A 19,150-nucleotide genomic window follows, 5' to 3' on the forward strand; every position below is an offset into this window, starting at 1 on the left:
CTACCTACATCCTGTTTCATTTCAATGTGTTCTTCGATTTTTATGTTAAGCTCGCTCGAATCATGTTCTACAAGTCCTGTCCTTTTCTGGACTTCTGTTTGGTTTCAATAAGTTTTTTTTCTCATGTCAAGCTTGGACAGTGTGTTAAAATCCTCATGTCGTCTGATTATACTATGTTAGTGTCCTTGCATCTCAGGCTTGTGCAGTATTTCTTGTGTAATGTCTATATCCATGTCAATCAAGCCTCACAAGTTGAATTATCTCTACATCTTAGGCTCTTCTCTGTAGTTGGTCATAGCCACTGTACTCAATGGTATTCCATCCAGATAGCGGAGCATATTGTAGAACTTCGCGGTATGTAACCTCTACGCTAGCTCTATATGGCAAACAAATGTCGACCCTTATATCTTTAGATGGCTCTTGTAAAGTCTTGCCCCCTTGTAATTATTATTCACCTGCAAGTCGTATAAAGGCCGAGGCATATCCATCGTCTGCCGAATCTGATACGGCATCCCTTGCCCTAATCACTAGTGAGCTATTCGTATCTGTTCCATGCGCCAAGGGCATTTGAAGAACCCTCCAGGTAGGAAACGAGCCATCCTGCACCAATTCAACGCGAGTTATGGCGTATCCGCGTACTTTAGAAGTCTGCTTTGATATATCGACCACCCGACGAGCCCTTACCACTGTAGCCAACGCCTTGGCAACCAACCGCAAGGGCGTCACTTCTCTCCACCTAGCTACCACAGGCACAGAAAATCTAAGCATGGTTCAATCCCTACACAATGCTGAGGAGCGGTTGCGAAAACTATAAGGGAATTGACAATTGGCTGTCGACGACGTCCTGATTGATACCAAACTTCAAGCTACACCACTCGGCGAGGTTGAAAGACGCGTGGGGTTTGACAAGAGCAACGGCTTGGTTGCAGTAACTCGGTAGAAAAGGACAACAGCCTTATATACTTGCAATTGTGAGGATCGCAGACAACTATTTGGTTTCTTAGGTCAAAGCCTTGCCAGACAATTAGTGTAAAATGACCTTTTCAGAGTATAGCACGCGATAGCACACACACTAGAAGGTGTGAAAGAAGAGCATCTATAGATATTAGACCTGACCACATGAATGTCACATATTAGGGAGCTCGTACAGTTGATGGCCGCATAACCTTGGAATCCCTCCCCGCTTATCAATTGACCTAGGTGGAACAAATGGCGGTAGGTACCAGAGCGTATCTCGTCTATAGGATATATCCCCGCCAATACGTTGGTCGTGCCCAATCTCCTATTTCAAGTCTCTCGATACTCATTACATATATGTAACGGAGGGTCAAGGTCGACAAAGGTCGAACGAAGGAAGTACGTGCCATTTTCAGTCTCGGTGGAAAATGTCTCAAAAGAGCCGTCTGACAAATTTCCTTGGTAAGATCGGGATCGATATTCCCATCGGGCGTCATGCCATGCTCTAGCAGAACTATATCATCATCGAGGGGTTTAAACATTGCCGACTGGATTAGTTTCTTTCTACTAGATAGTGCTAGATAGGCCATCCATGGACATATAGGAATATAATTATATAATCTAGTAAGTCTCTCGCTTCCTAACTAGTTAATAGAAACCCCTTCTTCTTTTATACGCGGCCCTAGGCTATAGATCTGTGGAGTGCCTGAGGCCACTATATAATACAAACCCTGCAAACCCCTCGGGACGACAGATAAGGCTGATGATGGTCACGTGAACCCGGCATCATCACGCCCCCTCTTATCAATCCGACAACAACACCAGACGCAATCCTTTTGTTCTGCAGGCGTAGTCCTCGGCCAACGATGATTTAGCTTGTACGATGACCTCGAAGCTCCAATCTCAACTACGCACGGGCCTTTTTTCCTATTCCTAGCCCGGATCTGCTGGACTCGGAGTAACTGTAGCTTGATCCCGACATCATCGGTTATCGGCTTCAGGACATTCACATAAATTCCCACGTCACCTCTCCAACATGATACCGTGGTCGTCCTTCGTTCAAAAGGCCCAGAGCCTGATTGACCCCGCCAACTTCAACATTCCCGCCCTATCCTCGCCCGATCATAATCCCTCAAAGGCATCGTTATTCCGGCAACAATTCCGCCTCCCTGATTCTCAGAACCCGCTTCAAGAGATCACCGCTGATCTCGTTCTACCGCTACCAAATTCCTCGGCCAATCAAGGAGATGGCTCCCGCAAGGTTGACCGGGCGGGAAACACATATACTGGACGTCTGCATCTGAGTGAACGTTTCATATGCTTTTCAACCCAACCGACAAGCTTCATCCCCTCTGCCACTGCAAGTACTTCGACCGCCTGGACTGGCCAGACACACGGCACTGGGCCATCAGGCAATGGATTCGTTCTCCCGCTATCCTGCATAAGACGTGTCGAACGCCTTCATAGCGCCAGTCATGTCTTCTCCCTTGCGCTCACAACATGGAATGGTTTGCTCAATAAGCAGCAAGAACCCAACCTCGTCCCTCAACGCCTCATATTGCAGCTTGTCGGTAGCAGACAGGCCTGCGAGCGATTCTGTGACACACTGAAAAAAGGCCTGCGGGAAGGAATGAAGGAGGTTGACAACCTGCGGACTGTCGTCACGGATTGCTATTCGGAATATCTGCTCTCAGGTGCAAAAGGAAAGGGGCAAGATGGGAATGAGTCAGATACTCGTCAACCACCGGATGCCGGCCTGGGTCTGATTTTCCGCTACCCTGGCGATGCGCGCAAGCTGCGCGATCGCAGTAAGATGAGACTTTGGGGCGAATATTTCAGAGGTAAAAAGTCATCTATCTTTTGATCGTATATTCCAATATCTGACCGATCTCACTAGAAAATGGTCGCAATGCCACGTTGATTCGCCAACCAACATTCCACAAGCTGATCAGAGTTGGTTTGCCAAATCGGTTACGTGGAGAAATTTGGGAACTTACATCCGGTTCTCTGTTCCTTCGTCTACAATCCCCGATGCTGTATCAACAGACATTGTCCAAATTTGATGGACAAGAATCCCTTGCTATCGATGAGATTGAGAAAGATTTGAATCGCAGTCTGCCAGAGTATCCTGGATTCCAGAGCGAAGAAGGCATTGGACGCTTGCGGCGAGTACTCACTGCGTACAGTTGGATTGACCCGGAGATTGGGTATTGCCAAGCCATGAACATTGTGGTTGCCGCCTTGTTGATGTGTGTTTAGAACCCCCAGTTATTGAGGGTGTCTGCTAACTTGACCAGATATATGTCAGAGGCACAAGCCTTTTTCCTTCTCTCTGCGCTGTGTGACCGTCTCCTTCCAGGTTACTATTCAACAACGATGTACGGCACACTACTCGACCAGAAGGTGTTTGAGTCTCTAGTCGAGAAAACAATGCCAGTTCTCTGGGATCACCTCACCAAATCAGATGTACAACTTTCCGTGGTATCGTTGCCATGGTTTCTCTCGCTATATATTAACTCCATGCCGCTCGTCTTTGCTTTCCGTGTCTTGGATGTGTTCTTCTTAGAAGGGCCGAAAGTCCTCTTCCAGGTCGGTCTTGCCATTCTCCGAGTTAATGGCGAGGAGCTTCTCGAGACACAAGATGACGGGTCATTTATCTCTGTCTTGAAGTCGTATTTCTCACGACTGGATGAATCTGCCCACCCGAGATCAGAGAATCCCAAGCTTCGAGCCATCACTAGATTCCAAGAATTGATGGTGGTTGCTTTCAAGGAGTTTTCTGGTATCACTCACAGCACGATCACCGAGACACGCGAGAAGCACAAGGGCGCTGTGTTAGAAAACATCGAGACTTTTGCTAAGCGTACTTCTATTCGCAACCTTGGACCCGAAAGCAAACGCCTGAGTGTGGATGATCTTGGAACGATATACGACCGCTTCTATGAAACACTGTACCAGTGGGAGCAACGCCAGAGAGTTATCGAGGAAGAGACGAGGAGGCAAGAGCGGAAGAGATCCCAGCGCCTTTCTATGCTTGCTCCTCCTGCGGATACCCAGGTTGGCCGTGTCGGTCTCGGGCCTAGCCCCACACATATGGACTATGAAGCCTTCCGGGAATTTTTAGCGGCCACGTCCAAATGGGCAGTCGCTGACTCCCCTGGGCCGTCAGGGAAAGAACCATCATCAGGGAAATCGGCATTGTGGGCGAACCGCAGACAGCCAGCAAACCATGAGTTCATGCAACGCCTCTACCGCAAGTGGGCCACAAACCCCGAGGAGGGATTGAATCTCCAAAATGTGGTGAATGGTCTCGCCCGGCTGAAGGGATCCCCTGACATCATGAACAACATCAACTATTTCTTCGACCTGTACGATGACAGTGGAAATGGCCAAGTTGATCGTGAGGGAATCCTCAAAATCTCCGAGGCGCTGTTGTTCCTCTCCCGGCGTGGGTTTGAGGGCACAATCACGGCCACTCCATCTGTGGAAAACCTGAACTCGACAGCAGACCGCGACCATGCTGAGAACTCGCTTACTACCGACGAGAAATTCCTTGGTAGTGTCAGCGCATTCATCCGTCGCTGTTTCGAATATGCCGACCCCAGCCACCCAGAAAACCGAAAAGCAGACCAGCAAGATGCAACGGCAGAGGCAACTGAGAAGCTAGACTCTTTTGCCATTGGCGATGATGACGAAGAAGAAGACCTGATTGATGTTGATGATACCAAGCCCGCCAGCTCTCCAGCACCAGACGCAACCGCCCAGACAGCCAAGTCAGCGACCCCCGAATCAAACAGCGACGACCATAACCGCTCAACGTCTGAGTCTGCCAACCCGGCTCTCGATCCTAATAATCCCCTACACATCACTCTCCCCACCTTCCGAATGGTTGTCCTGGCCGACGAACTTCTAGAGCAGTTCTTTGAATCCTACTTCCCTCAATCCTTCCACCTATCCGACCATCCCCACCCGGCTGCTCTAGCCGCATCATCCTCAATGTCGTCCAACCTCACAACCTTCTCCAACCTAGGCAGCATCCGTTCCTCCGGACTCGCTGCAGGCTCAGCACCCGTCGCCGGCGCCTCAGGAGGCATCGTGCCACCAGGCAAGGGCCTGCGCGGTGTCCTGGACAACATCGTCTCGGACGGAATCCGCATGGCCGCCGAAGTCAAGAAGCGAATGGACGAGGCGCAGCGCGATCTCGAGCGTAACGCTCTCAGCCGCGAGGAAGATGAAGACGAAGAGGACGACGAAGACTATCCCCGTCGTGAGAACACTGCCGCCGCCATCCCCGGTGGTATCCCCAGCTGGGGCGCTGGCGCATACGGCGCTGATACGGAGCGCCGTAGTATTGTCCGTGACGCTGACCGTGACCTCCTTGAAGGAGCTGAGGTTCTTGGCGGTGGGAAGGAAGAGAGAACTTCTCTCTTGGACGGAAAGGATGATGCGAACCACGCTCCTCGCAAGGTGTCCGGCTCTGCGGCTTCTGCTAAGGACGATGGCTCCCCCACGGCCCGTGATGGCGAAGTTATCAGCAAGCTCGTCGAGTTCGAGTCATGATATTCTTGCATACTGTCTGATGTCATATACGGTTGACTGCCATCTCATGCGTTTCCTTTTTTTTTTTCCGTTGCCGACCTATTGCTTAGATCGTCATACAATTTTGTACTACAACCCTTGGTTTGGATGTTTCAATTCCTCTTTCGCGTGGTCCCTGTCGGATTGGGACCTTGATTCTAGATTCCCTTAGAAAGAACTTCGCGCCGGATCATCCCTTGTTCATGTATACATGCGCATTCGTTGTAGCACTCTTCGTACGTGTACAGAATTCTACAAGGTATTTGCGACGTAAATATGTCGAGATCAAAAAATAGATTCGAGACCCGTAAGTTTCCAACTAAATCAAAAATTCATAAAGGGCAAAGTCGCCCATAAATCAAAACTGTTCTGAATTTAGAGAATCGTCAAGTCATGAGATGTAATGACGTTTTCTATGTACAGCATCATCATCAAGCAGGCGGAATAACCCCAGGGGGCGGAAGCGATCAGTCACCACCAAGCCTTCGAAGAGGAACTAGAATGGCATTGTATGATGACGACGCAAATGAAGAAAAAGGGTATAAAACAAGCATAGGCATGGACAAACGAGCCACCGTCCATAGAGAAGAAGGATAACCACGGCGGAGAATAAAGGCCCAAAAGAGAAAGGGATGAAAAGCGGTTGGGTGGATGAAAGGAACACGAAGAAGGCGAAGAAAAAGGGTAAGTTTTGTGGTAGATGCAAGCTCCAAGTGCGAAACCAAAGATGCGAAATGTGAACGATGACAGACCCAAGACGGCCGACTGGCACTGCCTTAGTCTTTTTGTCCCTCATTCTCGACAAGCTCCAAGACAATCTGGCTCCGCTCATACTCTGGATGTTGCATGCAGATTTTGACCGTGTTGCCTAAACCCGTGGAACCTGGAGAGCCATTGGTAGAGCCGGAGAAGCCGCTAGCAAGACTCATTGAGCCACCGGTGTTGGCCTGCGCATTGCCATTGAGAGAGCCTGGCACCTTACTGCCGTCATCGATGCAGACGACATTGTGGCCGGGTATAACCTGGCGTAAGCGGCCGTTCATTGCGTTGCGAACTTCGACGAAGTCGTCGTTGAAGAGAATGAGGAACTTGCCATAGAGACAGGCTGTGTGTGCACTGCCCACAAACTCCATGACTACACTGCGAGAGACGTCGCCGTGTTTGTTGACGTACACGGCGCACTGCTGGTAAGCTACTAGGAACTCGCTCTCGCTGAGACGGAACATGCCTAGTGGCTTGAGCCCGCTGATGCGATTGGCGATGCTGTTTAGGGTATCGTGTGCATCTTGGGTATCGTTGGAGTTAAAGTCTGGGACAGACCATGAAAGTTTCTTGTCGAGGGTGAGGACTTCGATGCCCTTTTGGGTCGAGATGGCAAGCGAGGAGTGGAACATGTTGATTCGGTAGGTCTCGGCAGGGATGTAGAACTCGTCGTAATCGCGGAAGAACTCAGTTTGTGAGCGACGCGAGAACAGGCGGCTCTTATTTGTGGATGATTTCTGCAGGACAGGCTCGAGAACCTAGATTTTCGTGTGAGTTTGCTGTTGTTTTCAGTTTGCTGCGACTGTACATACCTTGAATGTAGACGACAACCCCTCACGCTTTTTGTACAGAACCAAGTATCGGTCCTTCAGACGACCAGCAGCAAAGAAGCCCACTTCGCGGTTGCCAGACAACTTCTGCGGGGCTCGTCGGGCTGAATTCTGAGATGACTGGGAGTTTTTCCCATTGGGAGGACAGACCACATCGAGGTGGTATGCAATCAAAGACCGGTCTGCAATCAACAACAGCAGATTGAAATCCTCAAAGACAGCAACTTGTGTGACCCGCGTGATGGGAATCGCCCTATACCAGCCCCGCGGGTTATTGAGCTCAGACATGTACACTCCATAGTCTGTGCCGATTGCACACATGATGCGACCAGGTGGCTGTTGGAAGACCGTGGCACAGTTGACTGCAGTCCTGCATACTGCTGGAGGACGAGTTTTCTCGCCTTCATATTGCTTCTCAACTTCTGTGATCGCACGATGGAGAGGGGTACCCTTGATGGTGACACTTTTGGAGCCAGGTGCATGATCAGAGTATGCAAACGCAGTGTCCGCAAGCACGCGCAGCCGGAATGGCTCGGCATTCTGAGAGAAGAGAGCAGCGGCATGCTTTGTCTTCGCTTCGATGATCTTTTGGCACCATTCCTGGCGGCTTTGTGCCGAGAAAGCGTACAGAGTATATGTTCCAGTCTTGCCTAGATGCTTGATTTTGAAAGGGTACAGGATCTTGTCATCCCTCGAGCTGTCAACAACCCCGTTCGCTCCAGATGCACCAGGCCCTGTATGTGCAAGAGGACTGGCAGCACCCGCTTGGGAGGGCGTGACAGTCGCCACTCCCCTAACGGATGATTTGACCACGGGATCATCGTCGGTGCTTTCCAGGCCCAACAAGTCCATTGGGATGGGCAGTTTTGAAATATCGTATCGCTCGTACTTCACTGCCCGGTCACGCATTGTGAATATCTTCGCAAGCACGAGATAATGATCGAACAGGATGGCATGTGTATCGACGAGGAATCTTGTGCGGGTTCCAGGACGTTGTAGCTCGCCTCGATGGATAATCTGTCGACCCAAGTGTTCGAGATTGAGTTCAACCTCCTTCTTCATGTCCGGTCGTAATTGCAGCTTGGATGCCAATTCCATCAGGTCGGCCTTCTTGTTCATCTCTCCAACTTTGTTGTCACACTCTAGCGCCACGACCTTGATCTCTTCAATAGCCTGTGCCAGATTTGCCTTTTCTTCGCTATCCTTGACCATATTCTTGTGGACAGTCGCCAAGAGAAGAGTATACCGCTGGATCCTGGTAATCGGAGCTTTGAGGAAAGTATCCCAGCTAAGGCGATTTGACAGTTTGTGTTCTCGGGCTTGGTTTAGGAACTGCTTGAAGTGCGGGTTGCGCTCAGCCTCCTTGCGCATAAGATAGTTTGCCGTTGGGAAGGTTGCAGCATAGTCGATGTATACATTCTTAGCTTTGCGAATCCATTCCCGGAAGATGTCACTGAATCCAGAGATGAAAGGCCCTTGTTCTTTTTGACGGTATTTAAGCTGTGCCAACAGGAAATCCTCGTTGACTCTCTTCACAGAATCCACCTTGCCAAACACGTCGGCCAAGAATTTGGGCAATCGTTTCGGCGGAATGATCGGAGGATTCATCTTAGCCAATTGATCACGATAAAGTTCTCGTAGGACATCCAGTTGCCCCATGTAGGAGTCTTCTGTAGTGACAATTTCGTGCAAATTGTTCTGTCGATCGACTTCTTTCCTCGGATGGGCTTCCCAGACCTCCTTGGGCACCTTGTAGAAAGTGACCCAGTCCTCGATTTTCTTCTGCGGTGCCATCATTTGCGCCTTGAGGTTGACCTTCTTCAATGTTCGCATACAGTGATGCGAGTAGCATCGACCGAAACTATCAGTACCCTCAATGTGCACCTCGTGTAAGTGGAGCATGGGCGAGTAACATCCTGTGCCGGTGATCTGGAACAAGATACCCGAAAGAGTGCCTGAGCCAAACTTGACCCATTCTTCTTCTTTCACCAATGCACCTTCTTCGAGCATACCCCTCACAACTCGAGCAGCCAGTGTCTCAGCATCAGCAATGTTCATGGTGGGGACTTTATGAGTGAACAACGCGACCATGGCATCGGCAATTGCTTGCTCCCTAAGATCTGTCTCGTCCTCACTCAGATCTTTAATCCAGGCCAAGAGGGAACTCAAAGCCCACGGCTCGCTACACTTCTTGAATTGTTCCGATGACAGCTTCGCGGGATGGAACTTCTTGCGCCGGCCAGCGGGGATGCTTGGCAGATCCAGCGTCATAGCCGCTGCTGCCGCTGCTGGGTCGATATGAGGTAGGTCCTTTTGCTGAAGCTGCGAGAGAAGCTCTTGCTGCTGCTGCCTGTACCTCAGCCGGTCGGCATCGGTCTTCGACCTGATAGGCGCATCAGTACGAGGCCCAATAGGGGTCGACAAGGATGACGACCGCGGAACTTGGGACGAGCTCAGCAAAGCATCGCCATAAGACTCCGCTGAGGTTGGCAAGGAGGGGTGGTTATACTGTGAATAACTATCCAAGTCATCCTGCTGCTCCGAGTGGCTGCTATATGTGCCCGCAGGCATCAAATACGACACAAGGTCAACATTGCCGGCAGGCTCAACGGGTGCTGGTGGCAATGGACGCATCCCAGGGTGGAAGAAGAGATCTTCGGGCGCGGATCGGTGGGCGCTCTCGTCGTCGGATTGATCTCCAGAATGCGTCTGATCATATGGCGATTCTCCTTCATCGCCAGAGTCGAAGCTCATCCGCCGCCCATAGGCATCGGGTGCCGATAATCCTCCTGTACCACTGGCATCTACCCTGGCATCGGCCGGCGTATGATGGAGGCGTCTGGCATATTCATATGCCAGACGCGGATGATGTCCATATCCATTATAATACTCACCACGCTCTTCGTGCGGCCGAGAGCTTTTGAATGAACCAGATGTGCCTGGAAATCTGTTGTCCGCGGCAGGGTCTGAGTGATCTTCTGGACTGTAAACACCGTAGTGCACGTTTGCTTGGTAGCCACCTTCGACCTGGGATAGGTCAGGGACGAATTCGGCATCGTCATGGAAATCAGAGAGTGGTGAATGCTCCCTTGGCGAAATGTTGGATCCACGTGAGCTGCGAACTGAGGTATTGGTATCGCGTTGCATCCGCTCTTTCTCGCGCTCTTCACGTGCTATGTCTTCTTGCAGCATGATCAAACCAGCGGCAGCTTCGGGGTCGCTTTCGTCACTGTAGGCATCATAATTCATATGGCCTGTGTCTGTCTCCATGTTACCATTGGTGTGGGTGTGCTCCTCATCAGGCGAGAAGTGCATTCGTGAAGCAGAGCTAGCATGGGAAGCTCTAGAACTGTGACGCCGGGCAAAGTTTTGAGAGTCCAACGCTGCCGCTTCATCCTCTCTTATCACATCTTCATATGCCATCGGGGCTTCCGCCGGCCAGTGATTGCCATTTGCTCCGGCTTCATCGACTGGGGGTCCAGGAAGAGGCCGTGATTGAGGGTGTCGAGTCAAAGTGTCAGTTCGTCTCGGTGGATGTTGAGGCAAGTCTATCTGCATAGGGGGCGTCGGCAGGGTTCGCCCTGACACGGAATGAGATACACTTGGCCTGCCGTACAGGCCATTTGCATGAGTCTGGTGAACTGGAGGCATGGGAGGCTGTTCTTCGAAGGAACCGCTTGGGATCGCTGGGGTGTACTGGGGAGATGGCATGTCATACGCAGCAGCCCCCTGGGAGTTGCTATAATAAGGACGTGATGTAGGCGGAGGCATGTGCATTATGCCCGGGGAGCTTGACGGCACGTAATTAGGCGAAGTGATGGGTGACATGGGTTGGTATGAACGTCCTCCGTACGGGTGATCAGGGCCCCTCGGCGGTGGAAGTGGTGGTTGTTGGGGGGAGAAGCCGTACGATTGCGGAGTTGGCGGTGTCTGCCCGTAGTGTGAAGCTGCGCTCTGCCTTCTAGGTAGAACCGGAGAGCTTAGTCCAGACACAGCGGTGGACTGGTAGGCCGCAGGATTATATGGTTGATGGCCCGAGGCTGGGGGGGCGTAAGAAGCATTGCCGGAGCCAGTGTACGTCTGAGGGTTATAAGCGAGGACCGGTTGCGACTGCGTGTGGGGAAGGCCATATTGCTGTGGGTTGTAGGGCGGCTGGGATGAAGGTGCGCCAGAATATTGATATTGATAAGACATAGTGGAGGTTTGCGAAGAGGCGCGAGTCGGAGACATGCGCGACATGGCGTCTGAGGAAGTCCGTGAATATCTCGAGTCTCCGTCATCTTCAAAGCCCCCCTGCACAGCGTTGTAGCCACCCTGTCCCGCGCTGCCACTATAACCACTGCCTTGTGCTGAATACTGTCTGTTTTCTTCGGTCGCTCTCAGATTCTGGGCCCGAGTAGGGTTGAAGAATCCAGAATCATCCCCGGCATTGTAACTCGGCATCCTTCGAGGCAGATGCTGGTCCGGCACGGGGTTTGGGGACGAATAAACCTCATAGTGGCCGGTGGATGGTGGGACAGAGGCTTGAGGGTTTGCGGATTGGCCGTAGTATGCCTGTTGACCGTTTGGATATTGCGACATGTTTTCGGAGGTGTGAGGTTCCGACCAGATATCGACTCGACTTGGCTCGACTCGACGCGTCCAGTTTTGCGCGAGAGGTTGTTTAGCAGGACTGTGAATTCCGATCTCGGGCACTCAAGTGAATAGCAAAACGAGTGACTAGTCCAGAGCAACTCAGAATGTTTGGAATGAGGGGAACGACCACGCGGGTCGGTAACACGCTGTCGAAGAGCTGGCTCTGGGCATTCCCAATGAGACTGAGTGCGATATAGTAATAGAGACCAAGTCCAAAGATGCGAAAGGAGTTGTTTTGGGTAAGATGGGGGTGTGTTGGGACATCAGCTGCGCCCACGCTAGTCGAGGTACCGTCCCCACCGCCAACGGGGTTCACCACCTGCCACGACACTTTATTTTACGAGGCTGATATCAATCTGGGCACGATCTACTGCAAGTCCAATATTATCTGAGTTTACGATGTGTAATTGCACATATATATGATGTCTTTACCTTCAGCTTGTTACAAATTGTGTTTCTATTGCTTAGGATCCGGTAGGGGTCCAGTGCCGTCATACTGTACTCCATACCTCAGTAGGTGTTTCTTTTTGGCTACCAAATCATACCAATATCAAACATCATATATCTAATTTGAAGATATCATGAAACCCAATAGGTACATATGTAATATGGGGCCACCTGGGCATGAATCCTACAACATGAAGAATCGCCCCCAATTCTTCTCGTATTTTTTCGGGGCAAGGCTGTGAGGCTGAGTCGGAGTCGGCCCCCACAATGTATATATTGCATCCACAACCACATATGCAGTGACTGGGCTTGGGAAACAGTATGTTTTTGCCTAAAACGACTGCATATAATTGGGCCTGGCCTCTAGAATAGTCCAGGACACAGCAACAGTCGGTGGTTGGTATCGTCGCTATGAAATTCACCCAATATATACATCGAAACAAACAAACGGTTAACAGTCCTCGACCTAAAAGGCAAAGAAACCAAAAGATTATAGAAATGAGATGAATTGCTGAGACAGGTATGTCAACAAACACAACGCGCATTCTCAATAAGAAAAAGGGTCTGACTCGAACCACTCCAGCGAGACCTGGCTATTAAACAATTGCCACATCAAGGCATCATCAGGTGCATAACTTCCATCACTGGGCGTCTGCCATTGCTGAGGGTTTCCTCCAGTGACAGGATCAGTGCATGAAGAACCATTTATCAAGACATGCGCATGCTCATCAGTACTAGCCGGATGGTCGTGCCAAGTCCCAGTCATTGAAGGGTACAGAGTAGGGACTTTGACCTGCGGGCCCATGCGCTGCTTGGCTTGAATCAATGGTACGCAGAGATCCTGCAAGTAGTGCAGCAGTTTCAGCAGTTTCGAGATGTATGGACTTGCGGCAAACTGAGATAGACTTGTCGTGATGTCTTGCATTAGATTGTAGTCATCCATGTCTAGTTCTCCAATGATGTTACAGAAGAGGACGAAGAACGGACTTAAGGGATATAGAAGAACAGTCCTGCAGACGATGAAGAGATATCAGTGGAAAAACTGATGACGCTGGGAATAGATTAACTAACCATGTTAGGAATGATGGATAAGGATCCACGAAGCCAGGGGTATCCGCGAGATTCTTCTGAAGGTGATGCAGTGCCCTGAGAGATTTGCGGGAATACGACAAACACTCCCTGTGTGTCAAAGGAGAAAAGGTACATTTTAAGCGTGATCGAAGAATATCAACCAGAATCGCGTAATAACAAAATTCACCTGCAATCCAATCCGCAGCGATACAGTCGGGTGCTGAGGCTCGACTCTAAGAGAATAGGTTAGCTTGGAGAAAGACAGGCATTCAGTCAAACTCACCGATTGTAATGTCGAATGTATTGCTTCCATTCGTTCTTGGAGTCTTGAGTGGTTGGCAATTATTTGGCGAGTATTATCCGCATTGCCGCAATCCAGCAGCTCCCCTTGGACCTGAGCTAAATCGAACAATATGCGTATTAATGGGATATGTGCCGTAGATTGGTCGGCACTGATCAAGTTCGCGGGAGAGATGCGAGGCTCTGGCAACGACAGTGGTCGATACAGAAGGGTGCTTAGAGTTCGGTCAAGGTAAAAGCACCAACATACAGCGCTATGGATTTCTTCATCGAGGCTTGAAATCCCAAGCGGATTGCGAATTTCATGGTAGCCCAGAGCAGTAATCAGACGAGCTGCGTATGAGTTGAGAATCCACGATTGGCTCATGTTGCCAAGATACCGCATGAAGGATGCCTGTTCAATACTTGTCAATAAAAGAGTTTCCGAAGAAGGAAGCTTGATGACATACAGCAGATATCAACGACTGAATGAAGGGAATAGTTGGGGCATTCAGGAAATTGAGCCTCTTGAGAGCGCGGAAGGCATATGTTTCATATAATTTCTTGGACTTCAGAAATTGTGCGTTGATGCGAGGATCCTTATATGCTTTCGGTTTCCGGAAGAGATGGAATATGGCCTTCACGTAAACGCATATACAATACTGGTAGAATACCTGTCCATGCTCAAGGCCATCGTCGCTGAGAATAGTCGAAGCCATCTTCTCTAGTGTTTTATCCGAGATGTGGTCCGGCCATTGTACGGAACTAGATTGTCCGACAGCAGCTGTTGGGTCTGTATATCTATTAGTGTATGTATTGACAATGAAAATGAATGCTACTACCTGGAAGAAGCATATAAAGCAGCTCCGGCGACGGGGCAATAAATGGTCCATCATGTTGAAAATCTTCATACGCCACTTCTAGCGGCGAAGACTTATCGGTAACTGAGGTTCTCCTCTGGCCCGTAATATCCACAAATTGGAGGGCAGACCTGAGGATTGCCTTTCGTTCACAGTCCATTCGTTCATTTCCATCAAGCTCTCCTTGTATGACGACTCTGGCCTTCTCTGCATGGTGTGTCGTCGGGCCAACGGCACACTCATTCTGGGCAGATTGGGAAGCCCCTTCTATGCACCAGGCATCATCTAGTCTCCTTTTTCTCGATGGCGTATCTCTATTGTTGGGATCTGCACCATTTGATGAAATGAGACTTTCACTATGGGTCAATCAACTGGAGTCCCGATGTAAAGAAGAAGAATGGCAATCATACTCTGAAACTGTCCTTTCCAAGGTTAACAATTTTTCCCCGAGGGCAGATATACTATTAAGCCCCGTAAGCATAAAGGAAAAGTAAGATGGATTCATATGGAAACATACACCGATGGTTGTCGGTGAGGTCGTTGAGCTCTTGTACGACTACACTTCACGCCTGCATCCGTACAATTGGCACAATCTAGCTGCCTATCACAGCGAACCTATTAAAAGATATCAGTCGCCGAGCAGTAAATAGATTGGACGAAGCCCTTTAACCTTTCTCGAGTAGCAAAGGTCACACTAATATCATCATCAGTATGCGAATCCCAAAAGCCATGTGACGGCACTCACAGCTCGCAGCACATTGTCATTCATTTGATCATTCATTAGGTAATTCGCAATCACTTCGAATTAATATGCCCTAGTAGGAGGGAACATGACTTTTCAGCATTTCCAACATCGCTCGGGGCTTGCGGAGGCTGCGGTGCCGCTTAGTGAGAGTATTCAGATCTGCTTTCCTGTTTCGGTCGGCACTCCGACCGAACCGGGGAATTATGTGGAGACTGCCTATTAATAGGCAGTTCGGTAGGTGAGTTGACTAGTATTCGTTTCATTTCAGCAAGTTTTTGATATTTATTACCGACAACTGCGTCCTTTTGTAAAGTCGAGGCATGTCGCATTGATGGGTCGATCGAATTGAGCGTCCAGGTGAAGCCGGAAGAACTAAATTCGCTCTTTCTTAAGTGGCATCAAACGTATCTACCTTACACAGAAATTGAGATCACCATTCTAAGAAAGCCTCCTGGGCTCGAAAAGCAGAAATAAACTATAATATTTGATAGCACGGCAGTAGCCGTCGAGTGATCTTCTGCGCGAGTATATCTCCTAAAACCACGCAACAAAGAATATAGGCAGTAGGGTATATAGCAAGAAAAAAAAAGAAGCAGCAAACCATGACCTGGGCATATCATAGAGATATTCGTAACAGATGTGGAAAGTTAAGCCCGGCACTAAGTACCATGATAGATATAAATAACGTCCTGGTACTCAAGTCATACAAATCAGCAATCAGAGTTGGCAAGATGGGAAGGCAGAACTGGGAAAGATGTTCGAAATCGTGTCACTCGGCAAATAGTAATATCACTTTCCATCGTAGATTTGGTCGGGTGTGAGTGAGAAGTGGCCTTTCTGAATCTCTTTCGCGTCAATATGGTCGGGCTTGACGTATCTCGCGGTCAAAGCAAAGCGCAACTTGTTCTCGGGCACCACGGAATGCTATAGCGGTCAGATCCGATGCTCAATGTTGGTAAAGAGGGGAACAATCCCAAACCTCATAGTATTTCTGGAGATACTCTCCGTGCATGACAACCAGATCACCATGATGAAGTTCCATCTTGATGGTAACCGGTGCCTCTTTTCCCTTGCGGCCCATCGACAGAGCACGACGCGAGTCGTCATACTCATCTTGTGAGATCTCGCCGGCATCGAACTCTTCTTTCAGTGTCCGCCGTTCGTTCTCAAACATGCAGTCTTTTAGAACAGGGTCATCTTGCAGAAGGGTCCCAATCTGCTTGGGCTCAGCCCTTCGGGTAGAGCCGTTGAAATACTTGTACTTCATACGGACGAACATGGTTGCTTTCGCTCCAAGGGACAGTGTGGCGATACTGGGGCCAAGCGAAGACTCGCCGTCATCATGGAACTGATGGAAGATATTTTAGCTTAGGCCGTTGTCAATGTCATAGATCTGACTTACTCCGATCTTCATTTCTTCGAAATAACCGAGTGTTAGCAACTCGTTTGGAGGCAAGTATTTGTCTCCAGAAGAGACGACTGCTTTTTCAGTTGCCCACGACAAGCGACCCAGAGCTTGGAGCATGTCGTTGGGTGCTTCATCGAAGCCCTTGGAATCGACAGACACCACATATTTGTAGGGCATACCCTGTATCCTTTGGTCAGTGGACACGGAAATGTCAAGGTAGTATCTCTTCACTTACGTAGTTGACGGCGAAATGTGAGGTCAGTGTACCCGCAACTGTTCCATTGTGAGAAACTATATCTGAAGTTGTATCCGGCTCACTTACCTAGGCTGGACTGGAGTCGGAATCGTTTGAGACCAAGATCACCACGTTGGAGATTGATGAAAAGGTCATCTGGTCCATTCGCACGGCTATTGATTGCTTTGTTGGACACAAAGTGGGTAATCGAGCCAACTCCATCGAGTTTGTAAGTCAGCTTCCGGTACGGGAAGAAGGTATTGTCGTCAATCTCTGGAATGCTGAACTTCCGGTCAAAAACAATTGCTCGCTTGATCGGGGCCAGTTCGAAATGATCGAGGACAACCCGGAGCGAAACAGGGTTCATGTTCATGAACTTCTGAAACGGGCAGCTGTTTGAGGACTCCTCGCCGATAGAGTCATCGTCGCATTTCCAGCCTTGCCAGAAAGTTCGACGGATACATTTGGAACACATAGGGCAGACGATTCCCTTCCATGCGATACGAGATGTGCTAACATCCGCGGCGTTCTCATCCAACGTGGACAGAAGATTGGGCACTAGACTGTAGTGCGGCTGAATTGCCGGGTCTGGACGACTGCGAAAGCTCAGGAAATCAAGATTGAAAGTGAGCTCAGCGGGAGGGGAAGCGTTCCCGATCTTCCAGAAGTCGACGCAACCAGGGTCAAGGCACATCCACCCCTCCTCGTACAAGCGAACACTTTCCGTGGAGCAGCTCTCACACTTGAGAGTCTCAGGCTTTGTTTCAAAGTCCCGTTCATCGAGGGGCACTGGAGGGAGAGAGTCCTTGGCCGCCCACCAGCTCTTCTCGGCCAGATTCAGTTTCTCAAAGCGGACCTTCACTCCGTGTTTCTGGCCAATCTTTTCAAACCAGACATTGGTAACACGGAACCAGTCCATAATGTTGTACCGATGCGGAAGCTCTCGGTTGAGAACCTTGTTCCTGCTCCCTATAACTGTGGTCAGCAGGTTTCCTTTTATAGCACTCTTGATGAATTACCAATAACAAGGCCAACAGCAAGCTTTGATTTTTGACTGGCAATGATACTTTGGACAAGTGCATTGTCCGGGTCTTGGTTCCTTTCGAGGGTCAGGTTTCCCCCCGAGTCTTTGGTGCAGCATCCGCCGCTGACAAAGGTTAGTAGAGACAGGTTACAACTCCGGACACACGATACTTACATTCTGGTAATTATGACTTCCTCGTCAATATAAGTGCGGGTACCACCATCAGCATCAATGAGGAAGCCATAGCAGAAACCTTCATTGTGATACATTGCACCTTGAGTGCAGCGAAACCACGGAATCGCATCACAAAGTTGCTGACGACCCTGGCAGATTCTTCAGTACATATACATATAAATTACCATGGATTATTAGTAAAATACCTCGGACCAGGCCGGGGGTGTCCCATAAACCGGCTCAAGAACTTGGTCATTGACAGCAGCTTCAAGCTGGTCCGATGGGACTGTATGGTATCAGCATGTTATATCCCGTGATAAAGATGTAACAAAGTGATTGTCACCTTTGATGGCTTGTTCCTTCTTTGTCTTGGCGATGCGGCTTGCTCGCACTGGTCTTTCAACCGCCTGGCGACGATTGGCAGTAGGGCGTGGTGCCATTTTCCACAATTTGCTGTGCAATCAAGCTATTCTCCCGTAGATTGAGTAAGTATTATATCCAGACATAGCCCAGAACATATTTAAACAGCCAACAAAATTAAATCTGCTGGTGGAGATTGATAGTCAGACTCACAGTATAGAGGGCCCAATGGCACCACACAAGGTGAATTGGTATTTTAGCTGTTCTCAGTATAATATTTCAGACAGTACTTAGCTTCGAATAATCATTCAATGCTTGAAATGGATGAAAAGCGTTTGAGGACGGGATGAAGTGTGAGGTGGGAGGATTATGGAGCTGGGGGAGGACCCAAGATATATTTTGCCAGAGCGGCATCGAGGTCGGGGTCAAGCCGGCAGTAAACTTGGACATCACATGAGCTAATCTCGAGGGAGTCCATGGATTGCCCATTATGAACTTCGAATTACAAGCAATGGAATTATGTTAGTGTGGCATGAGATGGACACCACCGAGAAACCCCGAGATTGATAACACCATGAGAGCACCTAACCCACGAGGCCCAGCCACCTCGCTACCTAGGTACCTAGGCACGTCTACGTAGTGTTTTTTTCTATGCCGGGTGGGACTTTCCTATCTTGGCTGCCGCTTTTATGAGGGCGCTCAGAGTCAGCTTACGGGGTATCGCTCTTAAACCACTCATTCTCTCATGACTATTCATCAGTCAACCTTGGAAGCAACTTGAATAA

The 19,150-nt window shown here is 49.5% G+C and overlaps 4 protein-coding genes across 4 annotated transcripts; 1 reads left to right on the forward strand and 3 right to left on the reverse strand.

Annotated features, from left to right (window-relative positions):
- Positions 1-1,993: 1,993 nt before the first annotated feature.
- On the forward strand, positions 1,994-5,517 carry N7525_004878 (GTPase-activating protein; the record flags this gene model as incomplete). Its single annotated transcript, XM_002565369.1, has 3 exons — positions 1,994-2,798; positions 2,855-3,206; positions 3,255-5,517. 3 exons carry the CDS (start codon positions 1,994-1,996, stop codon positions 5,515-5,517), a joined length of 3,420 nt encoding a protein of 1,139 aa, XP_002565415.1.
- Positions 5,518-6,311: 794 nt separating this feature from the next.
- N7525_004879 (putative Rho guanyl nucleotide exchange factor) lies at positions 6,312-11,708 on the reverse strand (the record flags this gene model as incomplete). Its single annotated transcript, XM_002565368.2, has 2 exons — positions 6,312-7,055; positions 7,110-11,708. The coding sequence occupies 2 exons, from the start codon at positions 11,706-11,708 to the stop codon at positions 6,312-6,314; spliced, it is 5,343 nt and encodes a 1,780-aa protein (XP_002565414.2).
- A 1,048-nt stretch (positions 11,709-12,756) lies between these two features.
- Positions 12,757-15,200, reverse strand: N7525_004880 (fungal specific transcription factor domain-containing protein; the record flags this gene model as incomplete). The annotated part of the gene is made up of 7 exons (XM_061213204.1): positions 12,757-13,219; positions 13,281-13,513; positions 13,564-13,974; positions 14,030-14,352; positions 14,402-14,775; positions 14,937-15,034; positions 15,165-15,200. 7 exons carry the CDS (start codon positions 15,198-15,200, stop codon positions 12,757-12,759), a joined length of 1,938 nt encoding a protein of 645 aa, XP_061070225.1.
- Positions 15,201-15,953: 753 nt separating this feature from the next.
- Positions 15,954-18,445, reverse strand: N7525_004881 (uncharacterized protein; the record flags this gene model as incomplete). Its single annotated transcript, XM_061213205.1, has 9 exons — positions 15,954-16,088; positions 16,144-16,512; positions 16,567-16,752; positions 16,808-16,845; positions 16,895-17,776; positions 17,827-17,954; positions 18,006-18,154; positions 18,212-18,291; positions 18,349-18,445. The coding sequence occupies 9 exons, from the start codon at positions 18,443-18,445 to the stop codon at positions 15,954-15,956; spliced, it is 2,064 nt and encodes a 687-aa protein (XP_061070226.1).
- Between the last annotated feature and the right edge of the window lie 705 nt (positions 18,446-19,150).

The sequence above is a fragment of the Penicillium rubens genome, assembly GCF_028828025.1.
Source record: "Penicillium rubens strain IBT 27055 chromosome Unknown utg000002l_segment0_segment0, whole genome shotgun sequence".
Classification (NCBI taxonomy): domain Eukaryota; kingdom Fungi; phylum Ascomycota; class Eurotiomycetes; order Eurotiales; family Aspergillaceae; genus Penicillium; species Penicillium rubens.